The sequence below is a fragment of the Talpa occidentalis genome, unplaced genomic scaffold (assembly GCF_014898055.3).
Source record: "Talpa occidentalis isolate TD23 unplaced genomic scaffold, MPIMG_talOcc4v2.1 talOcc4.934, whole genome shotgun sequence".
Taxonomy (NCBI): Eukaryota; Metazoa; Chordata; class Mammalia; order Eulipotyphla; family Talpidae; genus Talpa; species Talpa occidentalis.
In genome coordinates this window covers 1-13,070 of record NW_023605344.1, presented here as the reverse complement: position 1 = coordinate 13,070, position 13,070 = coordinate 1, and the positions used below count along the sequence as shown (strand labels likewise).

The window sequence follows — 13,070 nt, the reverse complement described above, 5'->3', positions numbered from 1 at the left end:
CATGTAGAGTGTACAGGGTTTCCTGGGAAACCCACATTCTGCCCACTAACAGGACCAGACTTCATTCCCACCCACCATGTACCAGAGAAAGTTCCTTTTCCTCCGCACCCTTCAATGGGTCATTCTCACAGATGTAAGGTAGTAACTCATTGTGATTTTAATTGGCATTTTCCTGACAGCACATGACAAACATTTATCCACATACCTATTGGCCATCTGTATGTCTTCTTTACAAAAGTATCTATTTAGCTTCTCCGCCCCTGTTTTTATTCAGCTGTTTTCTTGTTTTGCAGTTCGTTGTAGATCTTGAATAGTAACTCCTTTTTGGATTGATGATGTGTAAAAATTTTCTCCAACTTGATGTTGTCTTTTCATTTTAATGAGTTTCACTCACTATATAGAAGCTTTTTAGTCTCATGTGATTCCATTGGTTTCTTTTTGCTTTTGCTTCCTTGGAGCACAGAAGACATTAGGGGCAGTGAAAATACTCTGCATGATATTCTCATGATGGACACAGGTCATTATACATTTGTCCAACACCCACAGAATGGACAACACCAGAGTGACCCCTGAGAGAAACCATGACTGTGCGACTATGACGTGCGGGTCCATCACTTGTAACCCACGTGCCAGTCTGATCTCAACACGTGATTTGGACATGATGTGTTAGGAGTTTTATAAATTGAGGAATGAAGTGTAATGTATTTTTGAAAGCATATTTCATGCTCATGCAAGGACATTTAAATAACACTCAAGGATAGCATAAGTAAGTCATTCCCTTCCATCCCCCAACATCCCGGTCAGCCAGTATCTGCTCAAAACCAGTTAGCAATTTTTTCTTCTCTAAAAAAATATATCCATGCTTCTGTCTGGACAATGATGCTTGTTTTCCCGTCAGTAAAGGAGTTCAGGTCACAGAGTAGGGGAAAACATTTGCATATCATGAAACTGATAAAGGACAGTATCAAGAATTTACAAATAATGCTTAAAACTCATTGATCACCAAGAAATAACCCAATTTTAATATGGACAAAAACAGTGTTATAAATAGAGCAAAAAAAAAAAAAATTGACTTCCAGGCCTCCCCTGGTGGTGCTGACGGTTGAGCACAGCACTGTGAGGCTGTCCGCAGCCTCTGCAGTGCAGGTTCGATCCCAGCCGGCGGGCGAGAATCCCACATGGCGCGGCAGACCTCTCCCATCTCACCCGCTGCTCCCCTCAGCAGTCTGCCTGTTCTGTTCCCCACTCTGTCTCTGGTGAATCTGATCACCTCCCGTGCATCTGGCCTGTACCCTAGTTCTTGTATGCATGAATAAATAAATCTTTTTATTTATTATATTTTATTTATTATTATTTATAGACATAGCAACTGATGTAGACATAGAAAAATAAAAATATGAACAAATGCTCAATATCACAGTTAACAAAAACAGTGACAAATCACCCTGGTGCCCAGGGTGTGCACAACAGGAGCCTCATCAGGTTCATTGTAAAAGATCCTTAGGGGCTGAGAGACACATCAGAGCCCTGGGCACTATTGCTGCCTGGTTGAGAACAAAACAGAGCCTGGTCAGAGATGAGACCACAGGAGGGAGTGATGAGGGTGACTCCCCCATGGAGTCCATTTACACTGTCCCCAGGGGCTCAGGGATCAAACCTGCAGCCTGAGTGTAGCTTCCTCCTTGTCCTCCTGTGGGAAGAAACATCATGTGAGACCAAGGAGGAGTCAGGTCAGAAGACCTAAAGGAATCTTTTAATCCTGCACAACAGGGAAGTTTCCAGAACTGTGACTAAAGACCCAGGTCAGGACTGAGAAAAATGAAGAAAGGAGGTGAGGGGGGACTGGACCAAATGCCCTCTGGGCAACACCTGTGTGTGTGGAAGTTGCTTCCCATTAACCAGGCAGGGCAAGTTCTCCCTGGAACCTGAAAGCCTTCAGTGGACAAGATCCCCCACTCCCTTCCCTACCTAAGCGTTTCTTCCTCCACATCACAGCTGCAGCACCCCAGCTCCAGTGAGTATAGCTCCAAGGAGAACCAGGGCATCAATGGTGCTCGTGGTGGGGATGGAGGACTGAGCAGGGGGCACTGGAAGGGAAAGGAAGATCATACCCTGAGGCCCAGGCCTCATCCTCACCCTCTGAAGGGCTCCAGAAAGGCTCCTGATGGCCCTGAGAATAGCCTCTGTGCCCACATCCTCCTCCTTACCCCATCTTAGGACTTGGAGCTCCAGCAGTCCCTCATGCTGCACATGGCACGTGTATCTCTGCTCCTCTCCAGAAGGCACCACCACAGCCACCCACTTCTGGAAGGTTCCATCTCCCCCAGGCCTGGTCTCCACCAGCTCCATCTCCTGGGTCAGGTTCTCCCCATCTCGCTGCCAGGTCAGGGTGATGTCCGCAGGGTAGAAGCCCAGGGCCCAGCACCTCAGGGTGACCTCATGCTCAGAGGTGGGGTGGTGGGTCACGTGTGTCCTTGGGGGATCTGAGGTGGAAAATCAGAAAACTCACTGTGTTTCCTCCATGGACACTGAGGAATCATCGTGAGACCATCCTCACAATGGACAAGACAACTGGCGTGGCAGGAATGACAGGGGTGAAGGATGCCCTGAGCAAACTCCTTACAGGCTTTGTGGACTCCACCCCCACGACACTGGGAACTACAAATCCCATGATCACCAAAGGGAAGGTTGCGAGGGCCTGAGGGTGGAGTTAAGCAATTAGGCTCTCCATTTGAGTATTTAACTGGTCAAGAGGCCGGGAGTCTCTGGGTTGGCCACCAGGCGTGCTAGGTTTTCGCCACCTCTGTGGGTCACTGGGATTCCAGGTCAGCAGAACGGGCAGGGTGCGTTTAAGAACTTATCTCCTTTTTCTCCCTGAGTTAGTCATTTCCCATTTCCCCTTTCCTTGTAAATAAACCTTTTAGCAACCTTTTGTGTGTGTCTGCAGTTTAGCATTCATAAGTCCCCTTTAAGCGTGCAGGTGAGGACCCACAGCCAGGAAACCCCATTTTATATTGGGGTTTTCCCTGTAACAGCTAGAAGCATAAAATGTAAAAAACAGGCTAATCTGGGGGAATCTGTGAGATTCTCCTATTCCTTAGAAAGTCCTAGAATGAGGAGGAAAACCCAGGGTAGGATGAAGCAGAGGGAGTGGAGCACAGACTTTTTATTCCTGTCCTGGGTGGAAGGTGAATGACACAGAAAAGCAGGAATCACATAACTGAAAATGTTCTCAGACCAGAAACAAGACTGAGAGAGAAACTCGTGGTTCTCAAACAGGCCCCTGGTCAAAAGGACCCGGTGACGCGTGATGTCAGGGACTGTCTGTCTTTCTCAGGAGAGACGGGATCCCTTCACTGTCCTTCAGGAGAAGCCGGAGTCTCTGGGAGTCTCTCTAGTGCAGAACATGAAACCCAGGGGAGTCCCCCTCTCGGGACTAGAGAGAGGACTCATTTCCCCCAGTGACTCCAGGCAGGGGGGGACCGGGAGGCCTCCAGGCCCCTCTTACCCGTGCGCTGCAGAGTCTCCTTCCCGTACTCCAGGAATGTGCGCAGCCACCTCAAACACTTGTCCTCCACATAGTTTCTGAATCTCTCTGCCCGACCTTCCTCCTCCCACTTGCGCTGGGTGATCTGAGCGGCCGTGTCCACCGCGGTCCAGGAGCGCATGTCCGGGTTCAGGGCCAGGTTATCGGCGCCATCGTAGGCGAACTGAAGGTACCCGCGGAGGCGGCGCCCGTCGGGCCCCACTTCGCAGCCAAACATCCCCTGGAGGGTGTGAGAGCCTGTCCCAGGCCCATGTCACCCCGTGATCACCCCGCGGTCACCCCGACCTCCCGCCCCCCGCCGGGAATAAACTAAACAGAATGAAACGGGGTGAAAGTCCCGCGGGCTGTTCCCGGGCAGGTTGCAGAGAAGCCTGGAGGGGGAGACCCTGAGCGACCCCCCCACACCTGTCCGTGGGGATGGGGGTGCTGACCCGGCCCGGCCCCGCGCCAGCTCACCGGTCTCGCTCTGGTTGTAGAGGCCGCGCAGGGTGTGCAGCTGCGCTCGGGACCATAGTGCTTGGTCCCTTAGGATCCGCGTCTCCTCGTCCCACACCTCCTGCCCCAGCTGCTCCGCCCAGGGCGCCTGCGGCTCCGCGCTCTGACCCCGGGAGTCGCTGTCGAACCGCGCGAACTGCGTGTCGTCCACGTAGCCCACGACGATGAAGCGGGGCTCCCCGAGGCCGGGCCGGGACATTGTGGTGTCGAGAGTCCTCATGGAGTGGGGGCCTGGGGGCGGGAGGGGAGACCCGGGCTATTCTTCTCCCCTTCGGGGGCTCGAGTCCCAGGGGGCGCCCACGAGACAGAAAGTGGGTGAAAGACGAGTGAGAGTGAAAAGCGGCTGCGGGACTAACATGGCCGGGACTCGGGGGGCCAGAGGAGGCTGGGGTCTCGGGGGACGGAAAGGGGCCAGGACAGGGCGGGGCCGAGGTGGGGGGACAACTAGGGCGGCGGCGAGGTCGCGCCTTTCCCACTCCCGCCCGCGCCCTCGCCCCCGCCTCTGGGAGCGCCCTGTCCCCTCCCGACCCGCACTCACCCGCCCGGGTCTCCCTCGGGGCCGCGGCCCCCGCGAGCAGGAGCAGGAGGGCTGCGCCCCCCATCCCCCAGGACGCGCCCCCACCCGGGCTGGGGAGACGGAGTCCCGGCGGGCGGGCGAGGGCTTTGGAACGGGAGCCGCGGGGCTGCTGATTGGCTGCTCTGGAGACCTCCAGGCAATGGGGAGTGAGCCCTGGGGTGAGTCACCAGTATCCAGGAGGGAGGACCCGACTCAGGCTGTGACACGTGAAACTGGGGAGGTGAGGAAGCCCGGACAGTCACCTTCCCGCCACAGAGAGCGCCTGGGGTAGTGACACTTTGAAAGCCACACCCCGACACCCCTCCTCTCCTGCACCAAAACCTTTGTCACACAGTCTCCCAGAGTCCTGGCCCAGGAACTGGGTCAGCGATTCTCAAAACATTTTTCTTTCAGGATGTCTCTACAGTCTCACAAATTATTACGGATCCCATGCATAATTTTTATGTGGGTTATAGCTTTAAATATTTGCTTTACTAGAATAAAGGCTTTTTAAGATGGTATTACTTCTTTACTTTAGAATATTAATAACCAATGTATGCTAACAAAGCATTTTTTAAAAAAGATTTATTTATGCATACAAGAGCTGCCGTGCAGGCCAGAGATGCTTGGGGTAAGAGAATTCACCAGAGACAGAGTGGGGAGCACATCAGGCAGATGTACTGAACACACTGCTGAGGGGAGCAGCCGGCTAGACAGGAGAGGTCTGCTGCACCATGTGAGTAACTTCCTGGCCAGGGATTGAACTCATGCTGCAGTGGCTGCAGGTAGCTTCCTAGGTTGAGTCTTAACCCCTTGCACCAGCAGGAGACCCTAACAAAGCATTTTTAAGAAAATAACTTTCTGTCAATATAAGGATAATGAAAAGAGGGGAAATTTTACATTTTATATTGTTGTGTCATTTTTGCCTCATTAGAAGATCTTTTATTTTCATAGTTTCTTCTACATTTAATGTTTTGTTTGAAATCTATGAAAAAATATACAATCTCATGGAAATATGTAGGAATTGTAAATATTTTAATAACCTTTTTAATATTAGCGTATTTTAATAACCTTTTCAGATTATGAATATTCAACTTTGTTACAACTTTCATACGAAATCATAACTATATAAGCAATATTTTCTCAAAGGTTATTTGCAAAGTGAAATCTGAAGCAATGTCATTGAATATTTCCTATTCTGTTACATTAACTCCCTAGGCTTCTCCTGTATATTAATGGATCTTTTACAATTGTATGATTTTTTTAAAAAAAGTTACCTATTGTTTCACTGCGTGTGATACAGCTATATAGTGTTAATAACACTGGGGTCAAGTTATCAAAAATCACATGTTTTATTTTTACCACAGATCCCAAAAGAAAAATTAGTCCATACTGTAAGTTGTCAAGTTTATAGTGATAGGACACAATTCTCCATAATTCTGATTTTCTCTGGGAGTTTACATTTTATCAAGGCAACAAGTGGCATCAGTTGATTTTTAAAAGGGACAGACTCACCTTCATGTTCAGGAAAGTGTCTGCCAATTCAACTAGTCTAAGTAACCATGGTTTTAGCCATTCCTTCCTTCAATTAAAAATGATATTGCCTAAAAGAAGAGGTGAATTCACTTCATACATTTTTCCCTCTGGGACACGGCCCTTTGGACTGTAGCAGACATGCCTTATGTGCACTTCCTTGTCATCATTTCAGACCTTTAAAAAATGTGGATTTCAGGATGATAAATAGAAAATACGCTTTTGTGATTTAACCAGGACATTTTGAAGTGACACTGGTCTGGATTTTTTTTTTCCTGAGAGAAAGTGGGGTGAACAATAACTACTATTGCAGTTGGTACTATAATTTCCATTTTTACTAAGTTTTACCTTAGCAAATGTCAAAATAGTGAAAGGTGAAAGGTGTCTAAGAGATGTTATAAAAATAGTTTTGACCTCCTGGATCCCGTGAAAGGTTCTGGGTGACCTCAACAGCTCCACAGACCTACTTTGGAAATGCTTTTCTCAGTGAACCAGGGAGAGTCTCTGCCATCTCCTTGGTTTGGATTTCCAGCTTCCTAAGTTTTTTTTAGAGCTTTGCCTCTGGACTCCCTGGAAGAGCACTCATTTCTCAGAGATGATGAGAAAGTGCTCAGTCTGAGAAGGGAGGTGGAGATACAGGTGCTTCTTTTTGGAACTGGGACAGTTTGTGTCTGGAGGCAACAGACCCACTGATAATCTTTTTTTATTTTGTTTTTCACCTGCGTAATATGTATTTCCATCCAGGGACCTCACCTCATCTTTAAGAGAGATAATATTGGCCCCTTGATTTTATATGTGTTTAATGCATCTGACTTGATGCTCCCAAAGCATGAAGAGCTGTGCTGTCCAATAGAATGTTCAGGAAGAAAGAAATGTTCTACATATGCACTGATCAATATGGTGCCTCTAACTGTTGAACACTTGAAGTGTGGCACAGGGTGCAGCAGGCTGCGCCTCCCATACTGTCTCTTGACAAGGTCTGGGCATTGGGGAGACCCAGTGAGACCCTCAGTAGGAGATACTTGTACGAACTAAAGTGTTTGTGTCTTCCTCACTTCTACCTCGCTCCACTTCCCTTCAGCCCTGCAAGAGAAACTTGGCCGATGCCGTCCTCTCCTCTCTGAGACCCCTGACACAATTTCTAGCTGGGGCTGGTCTCCAGCAACAGGGAGTGGAAAGGAAAATCATCTGCTTTACAGTCTCCAGGGTGTGGTCAAGTGGCTGCAGAGAGAGGCTGTGGGGAGAGAAGATGGCGCCTCAGACACAGGGCAGCTCCAAGGACTCCTCTCCTCTCCTTCACTCCCCCCACCCCAGCCTGCAGCCAGGGCTGCTCACAGGGCATCTCATCCCCTCCCCAGTGATGCTCAGACAAGGAGAGTGGCTACTATAATCTCACTAGACACTGGGAATGGGTGCCCTTTGTAAAAAGACAGGGTCGGGGTCACCAGTAGAGTCCCACAAAGTCCAGGACCCCTCCCCTTGTGTTCGGTGTGAGACAGATAAGTCCATACATTGTGTTCCAGTCACGCTGGAAAGGGAGTGATTAAGCCCAATAGACCCCCGTGAGCAAGGAGACTGTTCATCACCCACGGCTAGAGTTTAAGAGGAGGGACGCCTCCTGTAGATAGGGGTTGGTGTTGGACACCGCCTTCCTGTTGTGGATGGGAACTTCCTCTTTGTCTTGCAAAAGGGTGCACCTCTCTCCTGCATGCTAAAGTTGAAACCAGTTTTCAGGTGCAGTCTTCTCTGGTTGCACCTGTTGCTTCTCTTACTTAGTAAGTCACTTAGACTTGAGTCTTGACATAGCCAATCAAGAGGCCACGGTGCATGGTCCTGGTGTGACTGGAGGGCCTCCGACTTAGCTACGGGGATGCCCCTGCTTTGTCTCTGCACCGTTCTTGCGGGTACTTTTCTTTTATTGCTGCAGAGATCATAAAATGCTCTATCTCAATTCCATGGGACATGCCCTTGAGCTGCATTTTTGAAAACTAGCCCAATTTGGCTCAGGCTCTAAAAAAAAAAAAAAGCACCTATTGTGTCTGTAAATACTACCTGGTCCCAGTACAAAAGTACAAAACATCCAGCCCAGCATCCTGAGCTGTGACACTCCTCTCCAGCTAAACTGAACTCTCCCTTTGTCCACCTTGAGATACTGTTTTGGTTCATTCTATGGGGAAAAAAATCTATTTCCTTGTATCTTCCTAATCTTGGTCATGCTGAGAGACCAAGAGAAACCAACCTCTTGCATAAATACCAGGGGTGACCTAAGAGGTGACTGTGTCTTTCCGGACAGTGAATCTATAACTTATATTGTCTCATCAATAATTTTTAAGGGTCTGAAATTCTCGTGATGCAAGGAACATACCTCAACATCATAAAGCCATATATGACAAGCCAACAGCCAGTATCATTCTCAATGGTGAAAAGCTGAAAGCATTTCCATTAAGATCTGGAACAAGACAAGGATGTCCACGCTCACCACTGCTTTTCAATATAATACTGCAAGTCCTATCCAGAGCAATAAGACAAGAGAAAGACATCCAAGGAATACAAATAGGAAAAGAAGAAGTCAAACTATCACTATTGCAGATGATATGATAATATACATAGAGAACCCCAAAAATTCACAGAAAAACTAATTCAACTAATCAATTAGCTCAGTAAAGTGGCAGGATACAAAATCAACATGCAAAAGTCAGTAGCCTTCCTATACACACACAATAAATCTGAAGAAGAAGAAATCAAAAAAACCATCCCTTTTATTACTGAAACAAAAAAAATATCACATACTTGGTAATAAATCTAACAAAAGAGGCAAAGAACCTATACAAAAAAAACTATAAAATACTGTTAAAAGAAATAGAAGAAGACACAAAGAAATGGAAAGACATCCCCTGCTCATGGATTGGAAGAATAAACATTATTAAAATGGCCATCCTACCAAAAGCAATATACAGATTCAATGCTATTCCAATCAAAATTTCAATGTCATTCTTCAAAGAAATAGAACAATTGTTGATGAAATTCATATGGAATCATCAAAAAACCCAAATAGCCAAAGCTCTCCTGAAAAAAAAAAAAAGAAGGGAATGGAGGCATCACACTCCCAGACTTCAAACTATACTACAAAGCCATAATCATCAAAACTGCATGGTATTGGAACAAGAACAGACACACAGACCAATGGAATTGAATAGAAAATCCAGAAATAAACCCACAGATTAATGGTCTACTAATCTTTGACAAAGGAGCAAAGAATATGCATTGGAGCAAAGAAAATTTGTTCAATAAATGGTGCTGGGAAAACTGGGTCGCTACATGCAAAAGAATGAAGCTTGACCACTACCTCACACCATATACAAAAATCAACTCAAAATGGATTAAGGAACTAGACATAAGACCTGAAACCATAAAATACATAGAAGGAAATATAGGCGAAACACTACGTGATATGCACATCAAGGACATCTTTACAGACACATCACCCAAAGCAGTGATAGCGAAGGCAAAGATAAACAGCTGGGACTACATCAAATTAAAGAACTTCTGTACAGCAAAAGAGACAATAACCAAAACAAAGAGAAACCCAACCAACTGGGAGAACATTTTTGCACACAACACTAATGATAAAGGACTGATCACAAAAATCTACAAAGAGCTGATGAGACTCAACAAAAACAAAGAAAATGATCCAGTCAAAAAATGGGCAGAAGAGCTAAAAAGAAACCTCTCTGAAGAGGAAATGCAAATGGCCAACAGGCATATGAAAAAATCTTCAACATCACTTGTTATCAGGGAAATGCAAATCAAAACTACAATGAGATACCATCTTACACCAGTGAGAATGGCACATATTAAAAAAACTAGCAACAACAAATGTTGGCGAGGTTGTGCAGAAAAAGGAACTCTTTTGCACTGTTGGTGGGAGTGCAAACTGGTCCAACCACTATGGAGAGCTGTGTGGAGATTTCTGGACCTACTAAACATTGAGCTTCCATAGGATCCAGCAATTCCACTCCTAGGTATTTAACCAAAGGACACAGAAACATCAATTCCAAAGAGCACCTGCACCCCTATGTTCATAGCAGCACTATTTATAATAGCTAAGCTTTGGAAACAACCCAAATGCCCAAAAATAGATGACTGGATCAAGAAGATGTGGTACATATACACCATGGTATATTACTCAGCACTCATAAAAGATAAACACATGCAATTTGCAGCAACACGGATGGCGCTGGAAGGGATCATGCTCAGCGAAATAAGCCAGAAAGAAAAATAAAAATACCGGATGTTCTCACTCATAGCAGGAATCGAGAAAACTTAAATAAGGGACCAGGAAAAAGAATAACTGTAAGAAGGAAAATATCAAAATCGACAAACAGCTATGAACCAGAGACACTCTATGGCGGGTGGGGGGTGGGGAAAGGAGGGCTTGGGGTCAAAATAAGGGGGTTGTAATTGTATGGGGAATATAAAAATAAAATTAAAAAAATAATAATAATTTTAAGGGTCTCCCTGGTGGCACAGGCGGTTGAGCACACAGCACTGTGAAGCTGTCCACAGCCTCTGCAGTGCGGGTTAGATCCCCATCGGCCTTGGAGCAACCCACATGGCATGGCAGACCTCTCCTGTCTCACCCGCTGCTCCCCTCAGCTGTGTATTTTGTCAGTCTGCCTGTTCTGTTCCCCGCTCTGTCTTTGGTGAATCCTCTCACCCTCTCACGTATCTGGCCTGTTCCCCGGTTCTTGTATAAATAAAATAAATATTAAAAAATAATAATAAGAGGGCCTCCCCAGTGGCACAGTGGTTGAGCACTGGGTTGCGAAGCTGCCTGCAGCCTCTGCAGTGCTGGTTCGATCCCCGGCTGCTCCCTGGCCACCGGAGGAGGGCCCCACATGGCGCGCAGACCTCTCCTGACGCCTGCTGCTCCCCTCAGCAGTGTGCTTCAGTCCTTCTGCCTGCTCTGCTCCTGGCTCTGGATCTGGTGAATTCTCTCACCCTCCCGTGCTTCTGACTATGCCCAGTACTTGTGTAAATAAATAAATAAATAAAATCTTAAAAAATAATAATAATTTTTTAAAAAGGTGGAGGGAAAGTAAATGATTGAGGGGACCTTTTGTTTCAACCTACCACATTCATTAAGAAAAACTCCTTGTGCTTAATAACACCAAGTCTCAACACCCTAACATGGAAACATAAATACAGGATTCAGGTGGTGCCTGGTGTCAGGAGTGAGCTCCGTGTTCCATACTGGTCTGGAAATGACCGCTTGTCATACTTTGTTCACGGGGAAGCCTTAGTATGAAAGCAGTTCTGCCATAATCTAGTAGTGACTGTGCAAATGACCCACTTCATAGCAGGTGTGATGACACTGTCATCGCCCTACACACAGGAAGCTTCTTCTCTGGTAATATTGTCAAATATTACATTTTACCAATGAATAAATAAACTGGAATTGATAAAAAATATCCATACTACCATGATTCAGTCCAGATGTGGTATTATTTAACTAAAGATTTTGATGGTTTTTATTTTTAAAAGCATTATGTAATAAGCATAGAATTATGTGAATATAAGTGAATTTAGAAAGGGAAACCTGATGGCCAACTAGTATTTTTGGCTGCTGGATTTTTAACTAAACTGCGCTTTTGCTATGTTTCAAAGTGAAAAACCTATCCTTTTCTATAAAAGGAAATAATTGACAAATATTTAGGCTTGTCACTGAAGTTTGGTTTGGATTTCATAATCTTTTCTCTGAGTAAGATGTGTTATCAATGGAACTTTTTGGACAGAGTGACATGGTGCAACTTCTCTTCAGAAGCCTCAGTCTGGCTGCTGTGCAGAATCAAGAGGTGAAGGTGAGAGGTGGAAGATAAATGTCGGAAACTAGCACAGATTCTAGAATGGAAAATTTGGTAGCTTTTTGGGTGTGATCAGGAAAATAATAGGAAGTCATTGGAGCTGGATATATTTAGAGACAGACTTTACAGCATTTCCTAATGTAACATCTGGGGTGTGAGAAAGGGGTCAGGATGCCACCCAACATTTCAGACTGTGAAGTAGAGATATGAAGGGCTTGACACTATCCCTGAGTGGATTTGTCACTCATTTGATACAAATTTACAACAGAAATTCTTCAAGTAAAATTTACTAAAGGCATTAATAGATATGTGTGAATGTGTGTATGTTTGTATATAATAGTATAGTGTGTGACACTGACTCCAGACCCCTGTGGCTTACCCAGCTCTTTCCTGCCCCCTGAGTGCTGGGACATGCGGGCTTTGTTGGTACAGCTGCCCCAGGGGGCACAGCCAGAGGCCAGTAGGAGAAGGAGTCTGAAAGGGCTGGCGGCAGCAGTAGTGGTTTCCGGCCCTGGCACCTGCGTGTGCAAGTGGGAGCTGGTGGGCACAGCTCTAGAGAGAGTGGCAGAGGGGGGTTTCCTGCCAGGGGCCAGGCAGACTTCAGATGGCCCCTCCCCCTGAGCAAGCCAGGTTTAAGCAAAGAACCCTAGGGTTTAGGCTCCTCCTCCCCTGCCCCCCAGAGGAGCTGCTTCTGGGCAGCACCAAGGCTGCCCTGCAGTGGGTGCCACAAGACATCTTCACTGAGGCCACCTCCCTGGGCTAGGCATGAGAGCTGGGGGGCATCAGCTGGGTTTGAATGGAACCCCACCCACTCTGGCAGGCTGCAGGAGGCCACTGTTGAGGACAGGGCCCAGTCCTCCCTGACAGCTGTGCCCACTGTGCAACCAGCACCGGAAATGGCAGTGGTTGACAGTATGTGGGCACTTCACCACCAGCCACCATCAGTGTCTTCGACAAAGGCGGCCGCCAATCTGACAGCAGAGGCTCTCTGTCTCCCCCACACCACCCCAGGTCATGTTGCCCACTGAGGTACAGCAGCAAGGTCACCTTTGAGACCTGTCATTGCTGCTGACTG

The 13,070-nt window shown here is 46.8% G+C and overlaps 1 protein-coding gene across 1 annotated transcript; it reads right to left on the bottom strand.

Moving 5' to 3' along the window:
* Positions 1 to 1,225: 1,225 nt before the first annotated feature.
* Positions 1,226 to 4,677, bottom strand: LOC129145227 (class I histocompatibility antigen, Gogo-OKO alpha chain-like). Its single transcript, XM_054691895.1, has 6 exons — positions 4,581 to 4,677; positions 4,004 to 4,273; positions 3,509 to 3,784; positions 2,208 to 2,483; positions 1,969 to 2,087; positions 1,226 to 1,690 (listed from the first exon to the last, which is right to left on the bottom strand). The coding sequence occupies exons 1-5, from the start codon at positions 4,642 to 4,644 to the stop codon at positions 1,990 to 1,992; spliced, it is 984 nt and encodes a 327-aa protein (XP_054547870.1). The 5' UTR covers positions 4,645 to 4,677; the 3' UTR covers positions 1,226 to 1,690; positions 1,969 to 1,989.
* Positions 4,678 to 13,070: the final 8,393 nt, after the last annotated feature.

Bases quoted from the DNA above. Each gene is read 5' to 3' on its own strand.
- LOC129145227 (XM_054691895.1), bottom strand. From the start codon at position 4,644: ATGGGGGGCGCAGCCCTCCTGCTCCTGCTCGCGGGGGCCGCGGCCCCG. The intron at 4,274-4,580 runs GTGAGTGCGGGT...TCCCGCCCCCAG, and splicing joins CCCGAGGGAGACCCGGGCGG to GCCCCCACTCCATGAGGACT. The intron at 3,785-4,003 runs GTGAGCTGGCGC...GGCCTGGGACAG, and splicing joins CTACAACCAGAGCGAGACCG to GCTCTCACACCCTCCAGGGG.